Source organism: Eriocheir sinensis, chromosome 15, assembly GCF_024679095.1.
Source record: "Eriocheir sinensis breed Jianghai 21 chromosome 15, ASM2467909v1, whole genome shotgun sequence".
Classification (NCBI taxonomy): domain Eukaryota; kingdom Metazoa; phylum Arthropoda; class Malacostraca; order Decapoda; family Varunidae; genus Eriocheir; species Eriocheir sinensis.
In genome coordinates this window covers 1,880,599-1,895,872 of record NC_066523.1, presented here as the reverse complement: position 1 = coordinate 1,895,872, position 15,274 = coordinate 1,880,599, and the positions used below count along the sequence as shown (strand labels likewise).

Below are 15,274 nucleotides of genomic sequence, written 5' to 3'. Positions count from 1 at the left end.
CAGATAGCGGGTAATTAACTGGCCAACTTAACTTACTTTGGTGATGAATGTTCTTCTACTGAAACACTATTTGGGCTCCATGATTTTTTCTTTGTTTATTAAATAATATACTGACCCCCTAATGATAATTTCACTTTTGGAACATCCCAAAGAGAAAGCACCTTAAAGGCATCGTTTAAAAATCTAATGTAGGTGTACTTTTCATCTTACTTTATGTAGTCCACATAACTTAGTACATTTTTTTACTACATGTTAACATGACTAAAGGACTGATGGGCTTAGTCTAAGTGATGAAGTGCCTATATGAAGTTTTGCCATTGAATACATGAGAAATGTGACTTGGATCCCAAACCATGACATGACATCATGAGGACAATGGCTCTCACAATAATGCCAAAATGCAGCTGAAGCTAATGATTGCTTGTAATCCAGATTGAAACTCAAACTGAGGATGAAGTTAAACTTCCCTGTAGAGATTAAATTACATTGCTGTTTACAAAGGTGATCAAGGATTCCCCAAGCTAGGTAGGTAAGACCACATAGCTCTGCCAGGGTTAGAAAAGAGTGTTCCTTCTCTCACCAAGAGGCTGCTGCAAGCCGGGATCAAACTTACAACCTTTCAGTCACGAGCTGAGCCACCCAATCTACTACTTATAAAAACAAATAGCTACTACCTACTATTTACATAACTGTTCAGAAATGCCTGATACTGAAATAATACTTTCAAGGATTTTTGTTCTTAGGCACATAGTGACATGAAATACTAGTGTAATTAAACTTAATCACAATAGTTCGTCACACCAAAAGACAATCTAATACGTAGAAATAAAACTTCCTTTAAATTGTAGATTTGGCAGAGTTGGCAGAGAAAATTATATCACACTTGTAGCTATGTAGCATTCAGGTGGCAAGCATTAGGTAAGTGCTACTCAAGTTACAAAATCAGCTACAGGTTTGCTGCTCTACCTGACTCAGAACTAATGACCATGAGCCTATTATAAAGATCGGTAAATACATACTGGCTTAAATTTCCTTAAATACTGCTATAGATGTCTGAAGGCCAGGGTTACTCACCTTTGGCGGTACCAGACCACCACCCTGGGAGGCAGAACACCGCCTCCAAATGACACCTAGCACTCATTTTTTGCTGGGCAGATATGGATACAGTTGTAAGGAGACTGGCCATTTGTCTCCATTCTGCCTGGGAATCAAACCCAGGATCTCTTAGTCATGAGCCAAGCATGCTAACCACTGGGCTACAGAGGACTGTTGTGTATGTGTACAAATACAGAGAAGCTGGTAGCACAAGCTTTGAGGAATTTTTTTTAACCATGATGCTACAAAAAGATTTGATAATAGCTTCTTTGACGTGGTTTCATGTAGGTTTGAAAAATACAATCACCACTGCACATCATACAGCCATCAATAAAGTGGTGCATTAGTTTGTTGACTAACATGAACGTACTGGCATGTAATGATCTACTGTTGTTGCAATTAGACTGTCTGATTGTGACAAATCAATTATAGGGTTTTTAATTTCAAATTTACAAATTGCATAAGTTTTACCTGCCTCAAAAATGCACACTGAAACTTTAATTCACTTATCATAATTTATTTCAACATGTCTATAATATAAAGTGCAGTAATACCTACTCAAATTAAAGGAGAAAATATATCAACAAATATATAATATAGATAAATGTTCATATTTTCACTTGTTAAGTAAAGTCAGTAAGATATGTTTATTTTTAGCTTGTTTCCAATGGAAATCCAAAAAGCTCTTTAATGCCACACAACGTCTTCAACAGTAGATGCTACTCCTTTATGCATGAACAATAAAAGATCATGAACTGCAGCAACTCATCAACACAAGCTTTTCTTTGCAGTTGCTCTTGACATTTGGCCAACTGATGAGATGTGGAACACAGTAACACAACACAATAAACACAGGATGCTTAATTAACATGAAACATAAACTATGTTAGAAGGAATGTTTGCCATGTAAAAATAAAGAACATCAATCAATACATTGAAGTCATTTTGTACCACTATGGCATGCATTCATGGTCCAATATTTCTGAAAATGTAAAAACTGCCAACAGGAGATACAGGACACATTACTAATGCAGATACACTCCCAATAATCCTCCTTCAGTGTCCAGCTAAAGGGTTTGGATATTTATGGAGCATTAAGTGGTGCTGCATGCCAAGATAACCAACATTGCTCATAAAATAGTTACAGCCCACCCCTTTACTATCATGAGGGTTAGAGGATGTGACCAGGCCACCAAAATAACATGTCCTTTGACTCCTGTCTGCACCTCCACTCTTGGTATCTTAGAAAAGACTTTAGCCTGCCTGCCAGTACCAGAACCCCCTCTTGCGTCACAAGGTTTGGGCAGGCACTCTGTATCATTGTTATTAACTCTTATGGTAAATATTTTGAGTTCAGATCATTGTAGTATCTATTACAATGATTCCTTGCTCAAGATATGAATATCTAATAAAAGAGCTATGAGCACCTGAAAGCCAAATAGTCAATACCTATAACTCTATCTTAACATTTTCCAATAAAAGTGAATCAATTGAGATAACTTGAAGTATAGCACTGAAGCCTGTGCTAATACCTTCACTCTTACAATAACAACTGCTGTATTTTGGTTGCTAAAATCTAGTAAATAATTTAAATAATATCAAGCTTCCTTCAGCATTACTATTTAATGTAAATCTCTCCATAATGATGCTTCACTCAAGGTGTCATAGAACTATTCCAGAGAAAATTTCAATAAAACTTCTGGGGGATATTGATGACAGACTTCTCATGACACAAAACCAAAGCAATGGCCAACTCTGCCTCATCCAGGGTATGAACTTTGGTACTGTAAACCAAAACAAAAGCAGCCACACTGGAGGATTGTTAGCCTTTTGGTTGCAGAGCCTCACTTATGCTGTATCACAGAATATGCTCATTTTGCCAGGCTGGAGATTTCTTGCATGTTAGTGGCAGACTTGTACGTCTTAGTCTGTATGTAACTTACACCACACATTGCAAGTCTCGTTCACGGTAAGGAATTATCAAACTGCAGCTCCTTTCACCATGTATTTTAAATGCTGAGGTAAACATGAAAAATGATTTCACTGTAGGTAGCTCGTAAGGACTTCAAAAGTAAAGCAAGCTGTACATAAAAAAGTAAAAAGAATAGTCTTCATTTCCATATAGATAGACACAACATTAATAAATAAACATGAAGTGACTATGGTTTTCCAGCACACGAACATAACCAGTAAACGCCACTGCAGACGGATACACAAAAGTATTTGCATGGAACCAGAACGCACATGTTATCACGTGTATAATGCATACAGTCTGCTACACAAGGATGCATGACTACCGCTGAGGAGCTCCAGTACTACAACCAAAACCATGATGACGCAGGTATCTCCTGGCAACCTGACCAGAAAAAAAGAAGAAATAAAGAATCAATGGACCGCAAGCACTACCTCCCCTCCCTTACTGGTGTGCACACTGTACGTGCTGGCCACCCATGTGGTGGTGATCGTCGTCTTCATCGTAACACTGGCCCCGGGAGCCGCTGGGCCCGCCATTATCTTCATATTCAGTCATGTTCACTTCCTCGGCATCAGCTGGAATCTTTTCAGCTGGCGGGCGTCCTCCCAAGAGAGCTTCCAGTTCCTGAAAATGAATGTCATGTTAAACTTTACAAGTTTAGTCCCTAATCCTGCAATAACAAAGTGTTCATGACTTAGCACTGTATTTTCTATGCAGTCTTGATGCTATTCAAGAGTTTCGAGAGAAAATGATTACAATTATTCATATATACCTACCTTTAACTTTGGTTCAGGGGCAAAGTAATTATCGGGGAAATCTACTTCTATGCGAATATAAAGGTCTCCTTTTTCAAATGGATTCTTGTACAATGGCATGCCCTCACCAACAACACCACGTACACAGCCTGAAAGATGAGAAACAAATAAGAAACTTAACATAACACTTAGTTAATCCTATCCATGATTCTTTATTTATATCACCATCGACCTTAAATTCTTTACAACAAATCTGTAGAGACATCAGGTATGTTCTTTTAAATTTCTAACATGTATGACTATCCAACAATATTATAGAAATAACAAATACTGCACAGTGCAAATATCAAAGTACCAAAACTTTAATAATGCAATATGTCATTCACCTGGAAATACAATATCTAGGCATTAAATTAATTGCTAAATTACCTGGGACTAAAACTGAGCCAGGTGGGTGGTTGATAACAATCTTCCTGCCATCTAAATGATCCACTACTGTAGTGAATCCACACAGGGCTTCAGTAAGTGTAATGGTCTTCTTCATCATAAGATCAGATCCACTTCGCTGAAATACTTCATGTGGCTTTTCCTGAAGGTAAATTATAAGTCATTTTAGTTTTTGTTAGTCTTTTGAACTTTGGAAAATACCATCTCCTTTTTCAAAACGCTTCATTGTCAAATGCCGAGTTAGCTCTATATTCACTCCAATCTCATTGCAAAACTCAAAACTAATTAGTTTAAAACAATTCATAATTACAATGTAACCAATTACATATGTATGGATAAGAGGAGCAAAGAGATTCTTTGGCAATGGCCAGCCATTTCAGTATACTCAGAAAAAGGAGTGCTTGAGTAGGCAAATTCAGACTTCTGTTAAAAAAACTGAAGGAATGAGGGTATCAAGAATGTTATCTAATTTACCTGAAGAATAATGATGACGTCGCCAGGCTCCACCCCCGGCATCTGGTCTCCCTCACCGTGGAAGGAGATGCGCTGCTCATCCTTCATCCCCTTGTCTACTGCCACCTCCAGCAGCTTGGTCTGTTGCACCACCTTGCGGCCTAAGCACGTCTGGCAGCGGTCGCGCTCATTTATCACCTCACCTGAGAAAAATATGGTCATAATGAATAAAAACAAATTTGATTCATATTCAATTTTGTGAGATGCTATGATTAACGAGATGCATGAATAAATATGTCTAAGAAATCAGCCAAGTTTCAGTTAAGGGCTTTACTGTTGGATTTAACTTGTCCTACATCATACCATTGTACTTAATGTTCGATGATTTTCAAGGAGTAAAAGCTTATACAAATATCAAGAGCTATCCCTCCCCCAGCATGAGCAGAGGACACATTACCCACCTTCGCCATCGCATGCTGGACACCGACTCTGCATTTGCTGCACCATCCCAGGGCCCAGCTGGGTTATGGTGACTTTGATACCCCGGCCGTTGCAGGTTCGGCAGGGCTGCAGCGCTCCAGGTGGCCCGCCCTCACTGTGGAAGGGGCAATGGAAGCATGGTAAGCTGCTCTTTATAGCATGTCCAGAGATAGCCCTACACTTAAGAGTACCCCATATGAGCTCCTGGCCTAAACCCTAAACAGTGTGTTTCATGGGTGTGGTAATATTGTACATCTTTCAATTAGTGCAGATTAAAAAATTACCAAACATATACATTTTCTGAACTTACCCTCCACAAGAAGTGCAGATGGTGTTTTTGGAGAGCTGAAGTTTTGACACCTTGCCATTGTACATATCTTCTAAAGACACTCTGTTGAAAAAGAAAAATTTTCATCGTATCATTTTACAATTAATCCAGCGTCCTGGGAAGGAAACTGAACATGTGGATTCAGCAAACATACCAACTGACATCACCCAAGCTGAATGACATGCTTGCCTTCTTACCTCAAAAATGGGCTCAAGGAGACTTTAACCCTTTCATTGCTAATCGCTCGAAGCGAGACAATTCCCCCAGGTGCACTCGGGCAGCCCAGCGGTGGGGGGGGTCTCAACCTCTGTATCTCAAAAACTGTTTATCACAGCTAAAAAACAAAAAACATCATTGGAAAGTGGAGGCCAAGATCTATAAGGTTCGTTGTTTTTTTTAGCCTCTCCTGTGAACATACAGGCACGTTCAGGGGGTGTTGCCTGTGAAGACATACATCTGTGCGTGCGCGACGATCAGCCATATTGAGGCAACTACTGAGTAGATCTCTTGATGGGGTGCTGGCAGGGTAGTATTGCCAACTGCAAAATTTACAACTATTTGGTAAAAAATCAGTCATGTGATAGGTGAAGCTATGCAAAAATTCCGCTATATTGGACAACAGCATCCACTAGTTACTCGTCTGTAGATTTTCCACGCTAGGCTGATATGATTTTCACCAAATTTAGTGGAAAACCCACTGAATTAGCAATGCTGTGGGGTGAGAAACAGTGTTGGAACACTCATACGCAGGAAATTTGAGTGCAACTGGCGCTCGCAGCGAGCATTTAGCACCAGTGGCAAGTTACGCTAGTCCTCGCTATAAGCATTTAGCATCGAAAGGGTTAACCCTCATGGAAACACCTGGTGTGTGTAAAATGCATATATACATGACTGTCAATAAAAATAAAAATAAAAAATCAAGAGCCTACAGTACTGAAAAGCTGCATAGACCTCTGAACTCTTGAAAATCCTGCAGTTTTATGGGGAGGGGTTGCAGGCCACACCCTAACCAATCCAGATCAGGGATTGGATTTACTGCTAACTGTGAGCAGGGACACAGAACCCGAGATGATACACACAAAATAATAAAACAAAAAACAATAATTTAAGCCTGTATAAAAATGTGGCTAAGCATCAGTGACTTACTTTAGCCTGTGGATGGTATTCTCTCCCTTCTTTGGTCCTCTTCTTGGCCCTCGCATGCCGCCACCAAAGCCTCCAAACAATCCTCCAAACGGCCCGCCACCCCCGAAGAAGTGACCGAATAGGTCTTCTGCTCCTGGCCCAGTGTCACCTTCCTGGTAACAGACAAAGTTTGCTTCTTTAAGTACAAAACAGCAAAATAATAAGAAAATTATAAAATATTTTTGTAGATAAAAAAATTACTGAGAAATCATTAAACTTTTCTTTACAGAATTAATATCTATCTTAAACACAGCAAAAAAAACTTAGGATGAAATAAACATGAAGACTTACATACGTACTCCACAATTTTTTTTCTTCTGTTGGACAGAAAAAGACCAGGGGTGAAAAAAACTGATATGAACATATGAGATGTCCTTCATGGTATCTAATGACTGGGATAATCACACTGACGTGTTCTTGATGTGAATAAAACCCACACTGGCAGACAAGTATATCTTTCACATGCTAGTGTGGGTTTTATTATCTAATGATGAAACAATAACATGGAAAGCTTCAACATAATTATTTCATTTCTAGTAACCACACGGTTGGTTTCCTTTAGTTCTTTCAAATATATGATATTTGCTATGTCTAGAACCTTTCTCTGTACATCTTTTCCTTCTTTAATGTTGGAAAGTTTTTGGAGTTTCGTTTAGTCGGTGCAACATGTGGTCATATGCTGGAGAGAGACAGGAGGGGGAAGGAATTATAGAAGGGAACAGCTCCTAGGAGACGGGACACAACCCCCGATTAATACCTGGTACCCATTCACTGCTGGGTGGACAGTGGTGTAGGGTATTGGTAAAGCCGCCCAAATTTTTCCACTCCGCTCGGGAATCGAACCCGGGCTCTCTCGGTTGTGAGCCGAGTGTGCTAACCACTGCACCGCGAAGTCCCTGCTTTAATGTTGGGTCAATCGTTTTTGACAAAGTTTAGGTTTGCTGTCATGTTGGTTTTAGCTTGTGTTTTTACAGCCCGGATTCCCTTCCTACCGCCAACCCTCCCCAATAATTTGTGCTCCGGGGTTAGGACCAGCACTGAGTTGGACTGGATTGTCCCCCCATTGGCTGAATGAAGTGACATTAGCAATTCTGCTTACCTGCAATCCCTTGAGTCCATAACGGTCATAAATTTCACGCTTCTGTGGGTCAGTCAACACTTCATAGGCGAAAGAAATTTCTTTGAACTTGTCACCAGCAGCCGGGTTCTTATCCGGGTGATACTCTTTGGCAAGCTTGCGGTAGTTCTGTGGGATGATATGAGTAAATTTCAGACAGGAAAGCTTGAATAATTTTAAACTTTGATATGAAAATTATGGCAGTTATCCATAACATATAACCCAATCTTGACCATAGATGCAATTTAAAGCCATTGCGAGTTGTCCCTATAAGTTTGATTATTTTCAATAAATACGGTAAATAAACTGTGATAGGCTTTGCAGCGTGTCATTGTCAAAATGATGGCCGAGGCAGCGGGTCACCTTCGACAACAGCTGGCCTTCTTCAGTGTCCTATGTGGGCCTAGGAGCTATTTCTTTTTTATCTTTTCTGCAAAGCGAGGGCAAAACTTTTATTTATCAAATTTAGTTATGTGGTATTCACTGTTTTACTTTTTATCAGAGAAATCACTACTTTTCAGGAGGGGGCAGTGAAATTCATAAAACCAGTGATTTGTGCGAATAGTTTGCAGATGAGTTAAAACAAACTTTACTTACCTGTATATAAAGTTTCATACACCACAACAAGACAGGTGAAGGTATGGATAGTTTACTTAGTCTGTTAGTCTATAAACAAAGGTTACTCACCAGTGAGACAGGTGTACTTCTGGATACTCATCAACAAGACTCGGTTATAGGGGCACCAAATATTCATATTCAATTAATTTTCCACATTTTTCATTCCCCCCCACTAATTGCATCACTGACTGTACATGTCATCAACTTATTAAAACCATTACTCATACTAATTCTCAGCCAACATAAGGAAAAAATAGTGCATATCCGGGAATCACTACTACTATTTTTAGCCACACAGAATTCAGTCGTATATGTAATGTCCAGCCCACACACGTTATTCAGCCCCTTCACATACGTATGCACGGTAATGCTAAGCTCGAGCTGAGGCGTAATATTAAAAATGGGAAGCACGGGAATTAAATGAGGAAAGATTTCTATGGGGGCCCTAAGGAAGCTGTTCTGAGCTCATGGTAAAAACAGCAATGGCCACAAAGAACGTATTCCCGTGCACAATGGCTAGAGAGGAGGAGGGGGGGAGCCCAGCACGAATTCCATCAATACGGTTAATCATACCACCTCCCAGCAGGCCCCTCTTGGTAATAATACGGAATGAAGTAAAATCTCGGTCTTCGAGCAGAAACAATTTACAATAAACCACAAATTACATCACAAGGGAGATCAGTAAAACACGTTAACAGGGAGACTATATGATACAACACGCCCTACAAGCCTCCTCAGCCCCTTAAAACCCCTCCTTTTACCCACACAAACAAAGACAGACACTCAATTAAACTTCCCAGGGCATAAATAAAGCAATAATCCACAAATTTACCCCTTCACGAGAAGAGACCCAGGGAGACCAGCACATATAACGCCCCCTGCAAGCCTCCTCAGCCCCTTAAATCCCTCCCTTATGACATAAAGGCAAAGGAGAATGGTTAAGGAAATTATTTATAACATACTTTACGGATTTCGGAGTCTGAGGCGTTCCTGGAGAGCCCCAATACATCGTACAGCTTGTTGTCCGCCATCGTTAGTCCTGTCTGTGTCGTGTACTGGAAGCTTCCGCCGCGCCTGCTCCCTCCTCACTCATAGGGGATCCGATCCTCCTTGTATGATGGTCTGGTGCTGATTTAGAGGTATCGGATCCTCTCCAAGAGTCTCCCTGATCCCTCTTCACTCATAAGCGATTTGATCCTCCAGGTACAGTGGGTGTTCGTATAGGGGTATCGGATTCTCTCCCAGAGTCTCCCTGCTCCCTCTTCACTCATAAGCGATTCGATCCTCCTGGTATGGTCCCCGGCACATGTTTAGGGGTGTTGGATTCTCCCTCCTGCTGATCCTCCCTCCCTTCTGCCTCCTAAGCGATCTGATCCTCCGTGTATGGCCACCCGGCGCTGGTTTAGGGGCGTTGGATTTTCTCTTCTGCCTCCTAAACGATCTGATCCCCCTTCTTTGATCCCCTGGCGCATGTTTAGGGGTATAGGATCCTCTCCCTCCTGCTGATCCTCTCTCCCTTCAGCTTCCCAAATGATGACCCCAAAAAGTCGGGAAATATTAGACTTTGTAATTGTTAGACTTAAGTAACCGTGATAGACGAGATAAATATTTAATTGAATGAGTAGGCTATTATATAAATCATGGTGCGAGTGAGTATAGTCTATCGCTATCAAACCATATAGTATTTTTTAGTATTTTTTTTTTCGCGCCGAACTTTCCACGGCCTTATAATTCGAAGTATGATTACATGAATGATTATTAAGGAGCAATCCATTCGAAACTCATCCTGTAATCATTAGCCCAGTCATGATTACTTAAGCACCGCCATAGTATTTTTTTTTTTCGCGCCGAACTTTCCACGACCTTGGACTTTGTGTTTACTGTTTACGTGATCAGCTGATGAGCCGGGGCGCGCGTGGAGGTGCTGAGTGCTGAGTGCTGCTTGAGGTGGTGCTGGTGAACTGGTGGTGATGAGAAAGTAGGAGCTAGTGATGAGATGTTCCCTCGTTCATTGTGCAGCCTGAGGACTCGGTGATGACACGAGAGTAGTAAGTTACACTCCCTAAAAAATAAATAAATAATAATAATAATAGTAATAATAAATAAATTAGTTACCCTCCCTCCAAATGCTATGTTGATATTGATGTATTTAGGTGTGGTACAGATAGACACGTCCTTCTAGGAATTGTGAGCATTCATTCATGAGGAGGCTTCTGTGTGCTCCCGTTATCAGTGACCTACTTTTTGTGTCTAAACGTTTCTGGCATGCTATTTTAGGACTAACAATTATTTAATCATTTCAGTCATGGGTGCATACACTTTTGTAATTATGGGTTATTACTACACACCTGAATCATTACTCCGACGAGCATAATTCTCTTACCATGATCTTTTCTGTTGGTTTACTTTTTAAAGTTTTACTGGTGCATCATACATTCTGATATTATAAAACAATTAAGTTACTTTTCCTCCACTCCAGCAAGCCTAAAACACCTGATAGTGGAGAGGAGTGTGAAGACCAGGGAAATTGTGGGATAAAAGCTCACATTGCAATTATGCTGTCTAACTGAAATGAAGTGATTGTGCATAATATTTTTGAGGAAGCTGTAATATAGTAAATTATATAATTGGGTGTAATGGCAGCCATTTTTTGTTACAACATGGAGTCATGGTTTTAATCTTGCAGTCACTTTTACAGGTTAGGTTTTTATAGTCTGTTAGGTAATTGTTGGGGTTTTGTTACTATCCAACACAGTAGGTTACTTTGAAAATACACCAATACTTCTTTTTCAGATAATGCAAGAAATATTGTGACAAGCGTAGACCCTTTGCCACCGCCAAGACAGGTGGTGAACGAGTGAAGAGACATTGTGGCGGCCTCACAGCGTCCCAAGGATACAGCGTCAAAGGTGGGACTCCAGGACCAAGTCATTTGTCTGAAACCTCATGTACTTAGTGTTTTTCCTACCAGAATTTAATAGATTCCATAGATTCATAATGACATTGTTTTTGCCCTCCATCTTCTTTAATTGAAAATCAACAGTGATCAGTATAAATTCTGCATATTCTTGAGTTCATGTATTGATTTGCAAACTTAAAATCATTGTCAGCCAACTTGTTTTATCTGGACCACCTGAAATAATGGGTCATTACCTTTATTAGTCTTCTTCCTTTTCCTAGAGTCAACTGAAAGAGTGACTCAGTCCTTCCCTCTTCTAGATGCGGCAGCAAGTCCTAAGTCGCCTTCAGGTGCTAAACCGGATCCTCTCAACTCCAAGGATACAACAAAGTCCAGTGTTCACTTCTCATCTACCAATTCGTCTTTGTTCAGGTTAGTAATGTGTGCTTGTCAGGGTATGTTTAAGTGCCAGACAGTCAGATAGCTCTTGTTTGCATGGCCGACATCTAACCTTTGTTTTCACACTAAATGACCTTCTGTGGTTTACATGCTTAGTAGCCAGCCAGCAAATGGTGTTTGTGCACTTAAAAGTTGTTGGTGATGCACTATGGACATTAATTTTGTAGTCAGAAGACATATACTGCTATGTAGCTTGGGGGTCAGAGATTATTTGATGTAGTCACCATAATTTTCATAATAATGACTTGGAAAGCTTAGTGATGAAAATCTCTTGAGAATGTTGCTGTGCTTATAATTTCATCATGTGCCTTTTCTATTCAAATTGAGGTTTTCTGCTACATCAAGGTAGGCATCTCAGATAGGTAGATAAGGTGAAGATGTAAATATAAAATTATCATTATTCTGTTCTGCTCATGTCAACATAGAGGAAGCAAGTGTCCCACCATATTACTTTCTTAAGTTTAGTTACTCATAATATTGGATTTGTGGTCATCAGTTTGAGTATTTCTTCTCTGTCTAGTGATACCTAATACATAACTGGAATGCTCCATTCTGCAGATGCCTCAAAAGTTACAATTGGTGATGTGTCAAAGCAGCTCAAAGAACCCCTGCACCCACAGCTTGTGCCCTCTGGATATTGTAAGTACTGGTGCATTCTTGTATTCATAGTAGGTCAGTGCTTAGAAGGCTACAGTTTTCATCTAATAAATTAATCTTCTTTTGTGGGGTTTATTTGTACTGGTACATTTGGTCTTTGAATATGTACTGTTCACCTTTCTTAAAGAGATTAAACCATAAAGTGAATGGCAGTGTTTAAGAGCTAAATTTGAAGTTTGTTTGATATTGAAAAAAAAAAAAAAAAAAAAGCCAGAGAAACAAAGATATTCATAAGTCAAATTTCTGAGGAGATATTTTTAATCATATATGTAAATGTTTAAATGGAAATCCCTTTACATATACATGTGTCATGCATCAGTTTTTAATATGACTAATTTTGACTGATGCACTCTGAGAGGCTCAAATAATGTTTTCAAATTCTGTCCTCCAGTACAGCGAGATCCCCCTCAAGCCTTCCTGAAGCACCTGCGATGGCTGCTGCAGAAGGACAAGCTGGCACAAGATGTCTTCCTAATAGGCCCTCCAGGCCCTCTGCGGAGGCTGCTGGCGCTCTCCTACTTAGAGCTCACCAAACGGGAGTTAGAATTCATCACACTGACCAGAGACACGACAGACACTGATCTCAAACAACGGAGGGAGATAAGAGGTGGAACGTCCTTCTACCATGACCAGGTAAGAGGACAGCTTGGATGCGGAGACTGCACATAAAATACATCATAATAGACATACATAATAAACAATAATTATATGTAAATCTTCCAGAATAATTTATAACTTATTGCATAATATTGTATGTACTCTTATTATAATTTCCAATATGAATTTTAGTTTTCCAGTAAATTGATTGACCCCCAATTCACTTTCCATCATTTATTAACCCCCTGTTGACCCACCTCGCCATTTATTAACCCCTGTATGACTCGCTAGCCATTGATTAACTTTGGATAGTTCCATCAACCCCTCGGAGTATGCTTGATCTCTTCAGATACCCCTGACTATACCCATGAAATTCCTTATAGGGTACTTTCTCTTGATGTCTCTGAGAAGTGGAATATATGTCAGTACCTCATTGTTATTTTGTGTGTCCTACAGAGTGCAGTTCGAGCAGCCATAGAGGGAAGGGTCCTCATCTTGGAGGGTGTTGAGAAAGCTGAGAGAAATGTGTTGCCAGTGCTGAATAACCTCCTTGAAAACAGAGAAATGCAGCTTGAGGATGGGCGGCTCTTGATTGCCAGTCAGAGATACGACAAACTTCTGGAGGCAAGTAGTGGAGGGCAGCATTTCACCTCTGTTCATACCGAGTCAAAAATGATTATACACTAAATGAATTTTGTGCTAAATAGAGGTGTTATTCAATGGTCTGGGGATGATGAGAAACACTTATTACCAACTATACATTTCTTGACATAGAAAAGATGGGAAAAATTGAGCAAAGGCTATCATGGACAAAAACAAAACAAAAAACAATGATGAATGAGGAATTCTCTGAGGACAAGATGCGGCTATGTGCTGAACAACACTGTATCATCTGCAAATAGGCCTGACACCAAAGACTCCTCTGTACCTCCCACTTTCAGCTTTGTGCCTGACTCCTCTATTCTAACTTTAATTTCTCTTCCACAGCTATCATTATAAACATTAAATAGCCATGGCAACATCATACATCCACGTCTCACACCTACACTAACATCAGAACTCTTATTCAGCTCCCTGCTCATGTAAACAGAGGCACTTACACCCTTGTAGGATGTGATCCCCTCAATTAAACACCCTCCCATACCATATACCTTCAGGAGATCTCTCAAACCCTTCCTGTCAGCTCTGTTTTGGGGTTTCTTTAGGTTAGTGAAAGCAGAAAACAGCTTCTTATCTAAAATTTGATCCACTCATCCCTTCCCTTTACTAAAATCTCCTTGTTCAAAGCCATTCTATTTCAAACCCTTCTGTATACCTTTCCTGCCACACTGAGTAAGCTTCGTCCCCTATAAGTGTTACAATCATCCCTATTTCCTATTCCTTTGTGTCATGACATAATGCAATATCCTTCCTCCGGTCTTCCAGTACCTCACCCCATTCCCATTAGATTACATAGCCACTTATCCACTCCACAACTACATCTTCTCCACATATCTGCACTTCTACTTTTGAATTTTCCTACCTTTAGCATTCTCTCCTCTATCTCAGCCCTCTCCACCTCCCTCTGTGGATATGGTCACCTTACATTGATCTTTACTCCTAAGCTGGTCACCTGCTTCCTCTCACCTTGTCTGACATACTTCTTTAGCATTTTCTTTTACGTCCTTCTTTTCTCTTCAACTGCCTCCTAACTCCTTTGTCCTCCATGTATTCCCTTTCTCTACTGTTTCACACACTCTGTATTCAAGTACTCCCTCAGTTGCCACTCACATCACTCCCTTCAGCACTGTGCTCTATTCCCACTCCTGTTTTTTTCTGAGTTATTGCTTCACCTTCAACATTGCATATACCTGGCTGCAACTGTTTTCATACAATCTCTCACTTGCCAGTTCCTTCCTCCCATTTTCTGTCTCCTAAACATAACTTTAATCATATTTCTCTCATTCTTGTGTCCATAAAGGTTTGATAATTTGATATGCACATTTTAGTTTATAATTCATAAAGGTTAAATTTTTCTTGACAGGAGCACACTCAGGAGGAACTGGACAGCATGCGCCTCGTACGAGTGAGTCAGGACTTCAGAGTCATCGCTTTAGGGCTTCCCTCGCCCCCCTACCAGGGCCACCCCCTTGACCCTCCCCTGAGGTCAAGGTTTCAGGCCCGAGACATATCGTGTCTGCCATTCAAGGTAAGGTTTTGAAGTTCTTGT

At 40.3% G+C, this 15,274-nt stretch overlaps 2 protein-coding genes across 2 annotated transcripts; one reads left to right on the top strand and one right to left on the bottom strand.

Moving 5' to 3' along the window:
• Nucleotides 1–1,737: 1,737 nt before the first annotated feature.
• Nucleotides 1,738–9,575, bottom strand: LOC126998762 (dnaJ homolog subfamily A member 2-like). The gene is made up of 9 exons (XM_050860785.1): nucleotides 9,416–9,575; nucleotides 7,818–7,964; nucleotides 6,680–6,831; nucleotides 5,516–5,596; nucleotides 5,187–5,320; nucleotides 4,747–4,928; nucleotides 4,255–4,414; nucleotides 3,847–3,974; nucleotides 1,738–3,694 (listed from the first exon to the last, which is right to left on the bottom strand). The coding sequence occupies exons 1-9, from the start codon at nucleotides 9,482–9,484 to the stop codon at nucleotides 3,512–3,514; spliced, it is 1,236 nt and encodes a 411-aa protein (XP_050716742.1). The 5' UTR covers nucleotides 9,485–9,575; the 3' UTR covers nucleotides 1,738–3,511.
• A 711-nt stretch (nucleotides 9,576–10,286) lies between these two features.
• LOC126998761 (von Willebrand factor A domain-containing protein 8-like) lies at nucleotides 10,287–15,265 on the top strand. The gene is made up of 7 exons (XM_050860783.1): nucleotides 10,287–10,501; nucleotides 11,247–11,362; nucleotides 11,673–11,784; nucleotides 12,370–12,450; nucleotides 12,860–13,101; nucleotides 13,522–13,689; nucleotides 15,089–15,265. The coding sequence occupies exons 3-7, from the start codon at nucleotides 11,673–11,675 to the stop codon at nucleotides 15,263–15,265; spliced, it is 780 nt and encodes a 259-aa protein (XP_050716740.1). The 5' UTR covers nucleotides 10,287–10,501; nucleotides 11,247–11,362.
• Nucleotides 15,266–15,274: the final 9 nt, after the last annotated feature.

Excerpts from the sequence above, each read along its gene's own strand:
- LOC126998762 (XM_050860785.1), bottom strand. The coding sequence starts at position 9,484 with ATGGCGGACAACAAGCTGTACGATGTATTGGGGCTCTCCAGGAACGCC. Across the intron at positions 7,965-9,415 it reads CAGACTCCGAAATCCGTAAA|AACTACCGCAAGCTTGCCAA; the intron begins GTATGTTATAAA and ends ATCATCCCACAG. Across the intron at positions 4,929-5,186 it reads TCCAGCATGCGATGGCGAAG|GTGAGGTGATAAATGAGCGC; the intron begins GTGGGTAATGTG and ends TATTTTTCTCAG.
- LOC126998761 (XM_050860783.1), top strand. The coding sequence starts at position 11,673 with ATGCGGCAGCAAGTCCTAAGTCGCCTTCAGGTGCTAAACCGGATCCTC. Across the intron at positions 12,451-12,859 it reads GCTTGTGCCCTCTGGATATT|TACAGCGAGATCCCCCTCAA; the intron begins GTAAGTACTGGT and ends TCTGTCCTCCAG. Across the intron at positions 13,102-13,521 it reads CGTCCTTCTACCATGACCAG|AGTGCAGTTCGAGCAGCCAT; the intron begins GTAAGAGGACAG and ends TGTGTCCTACAG.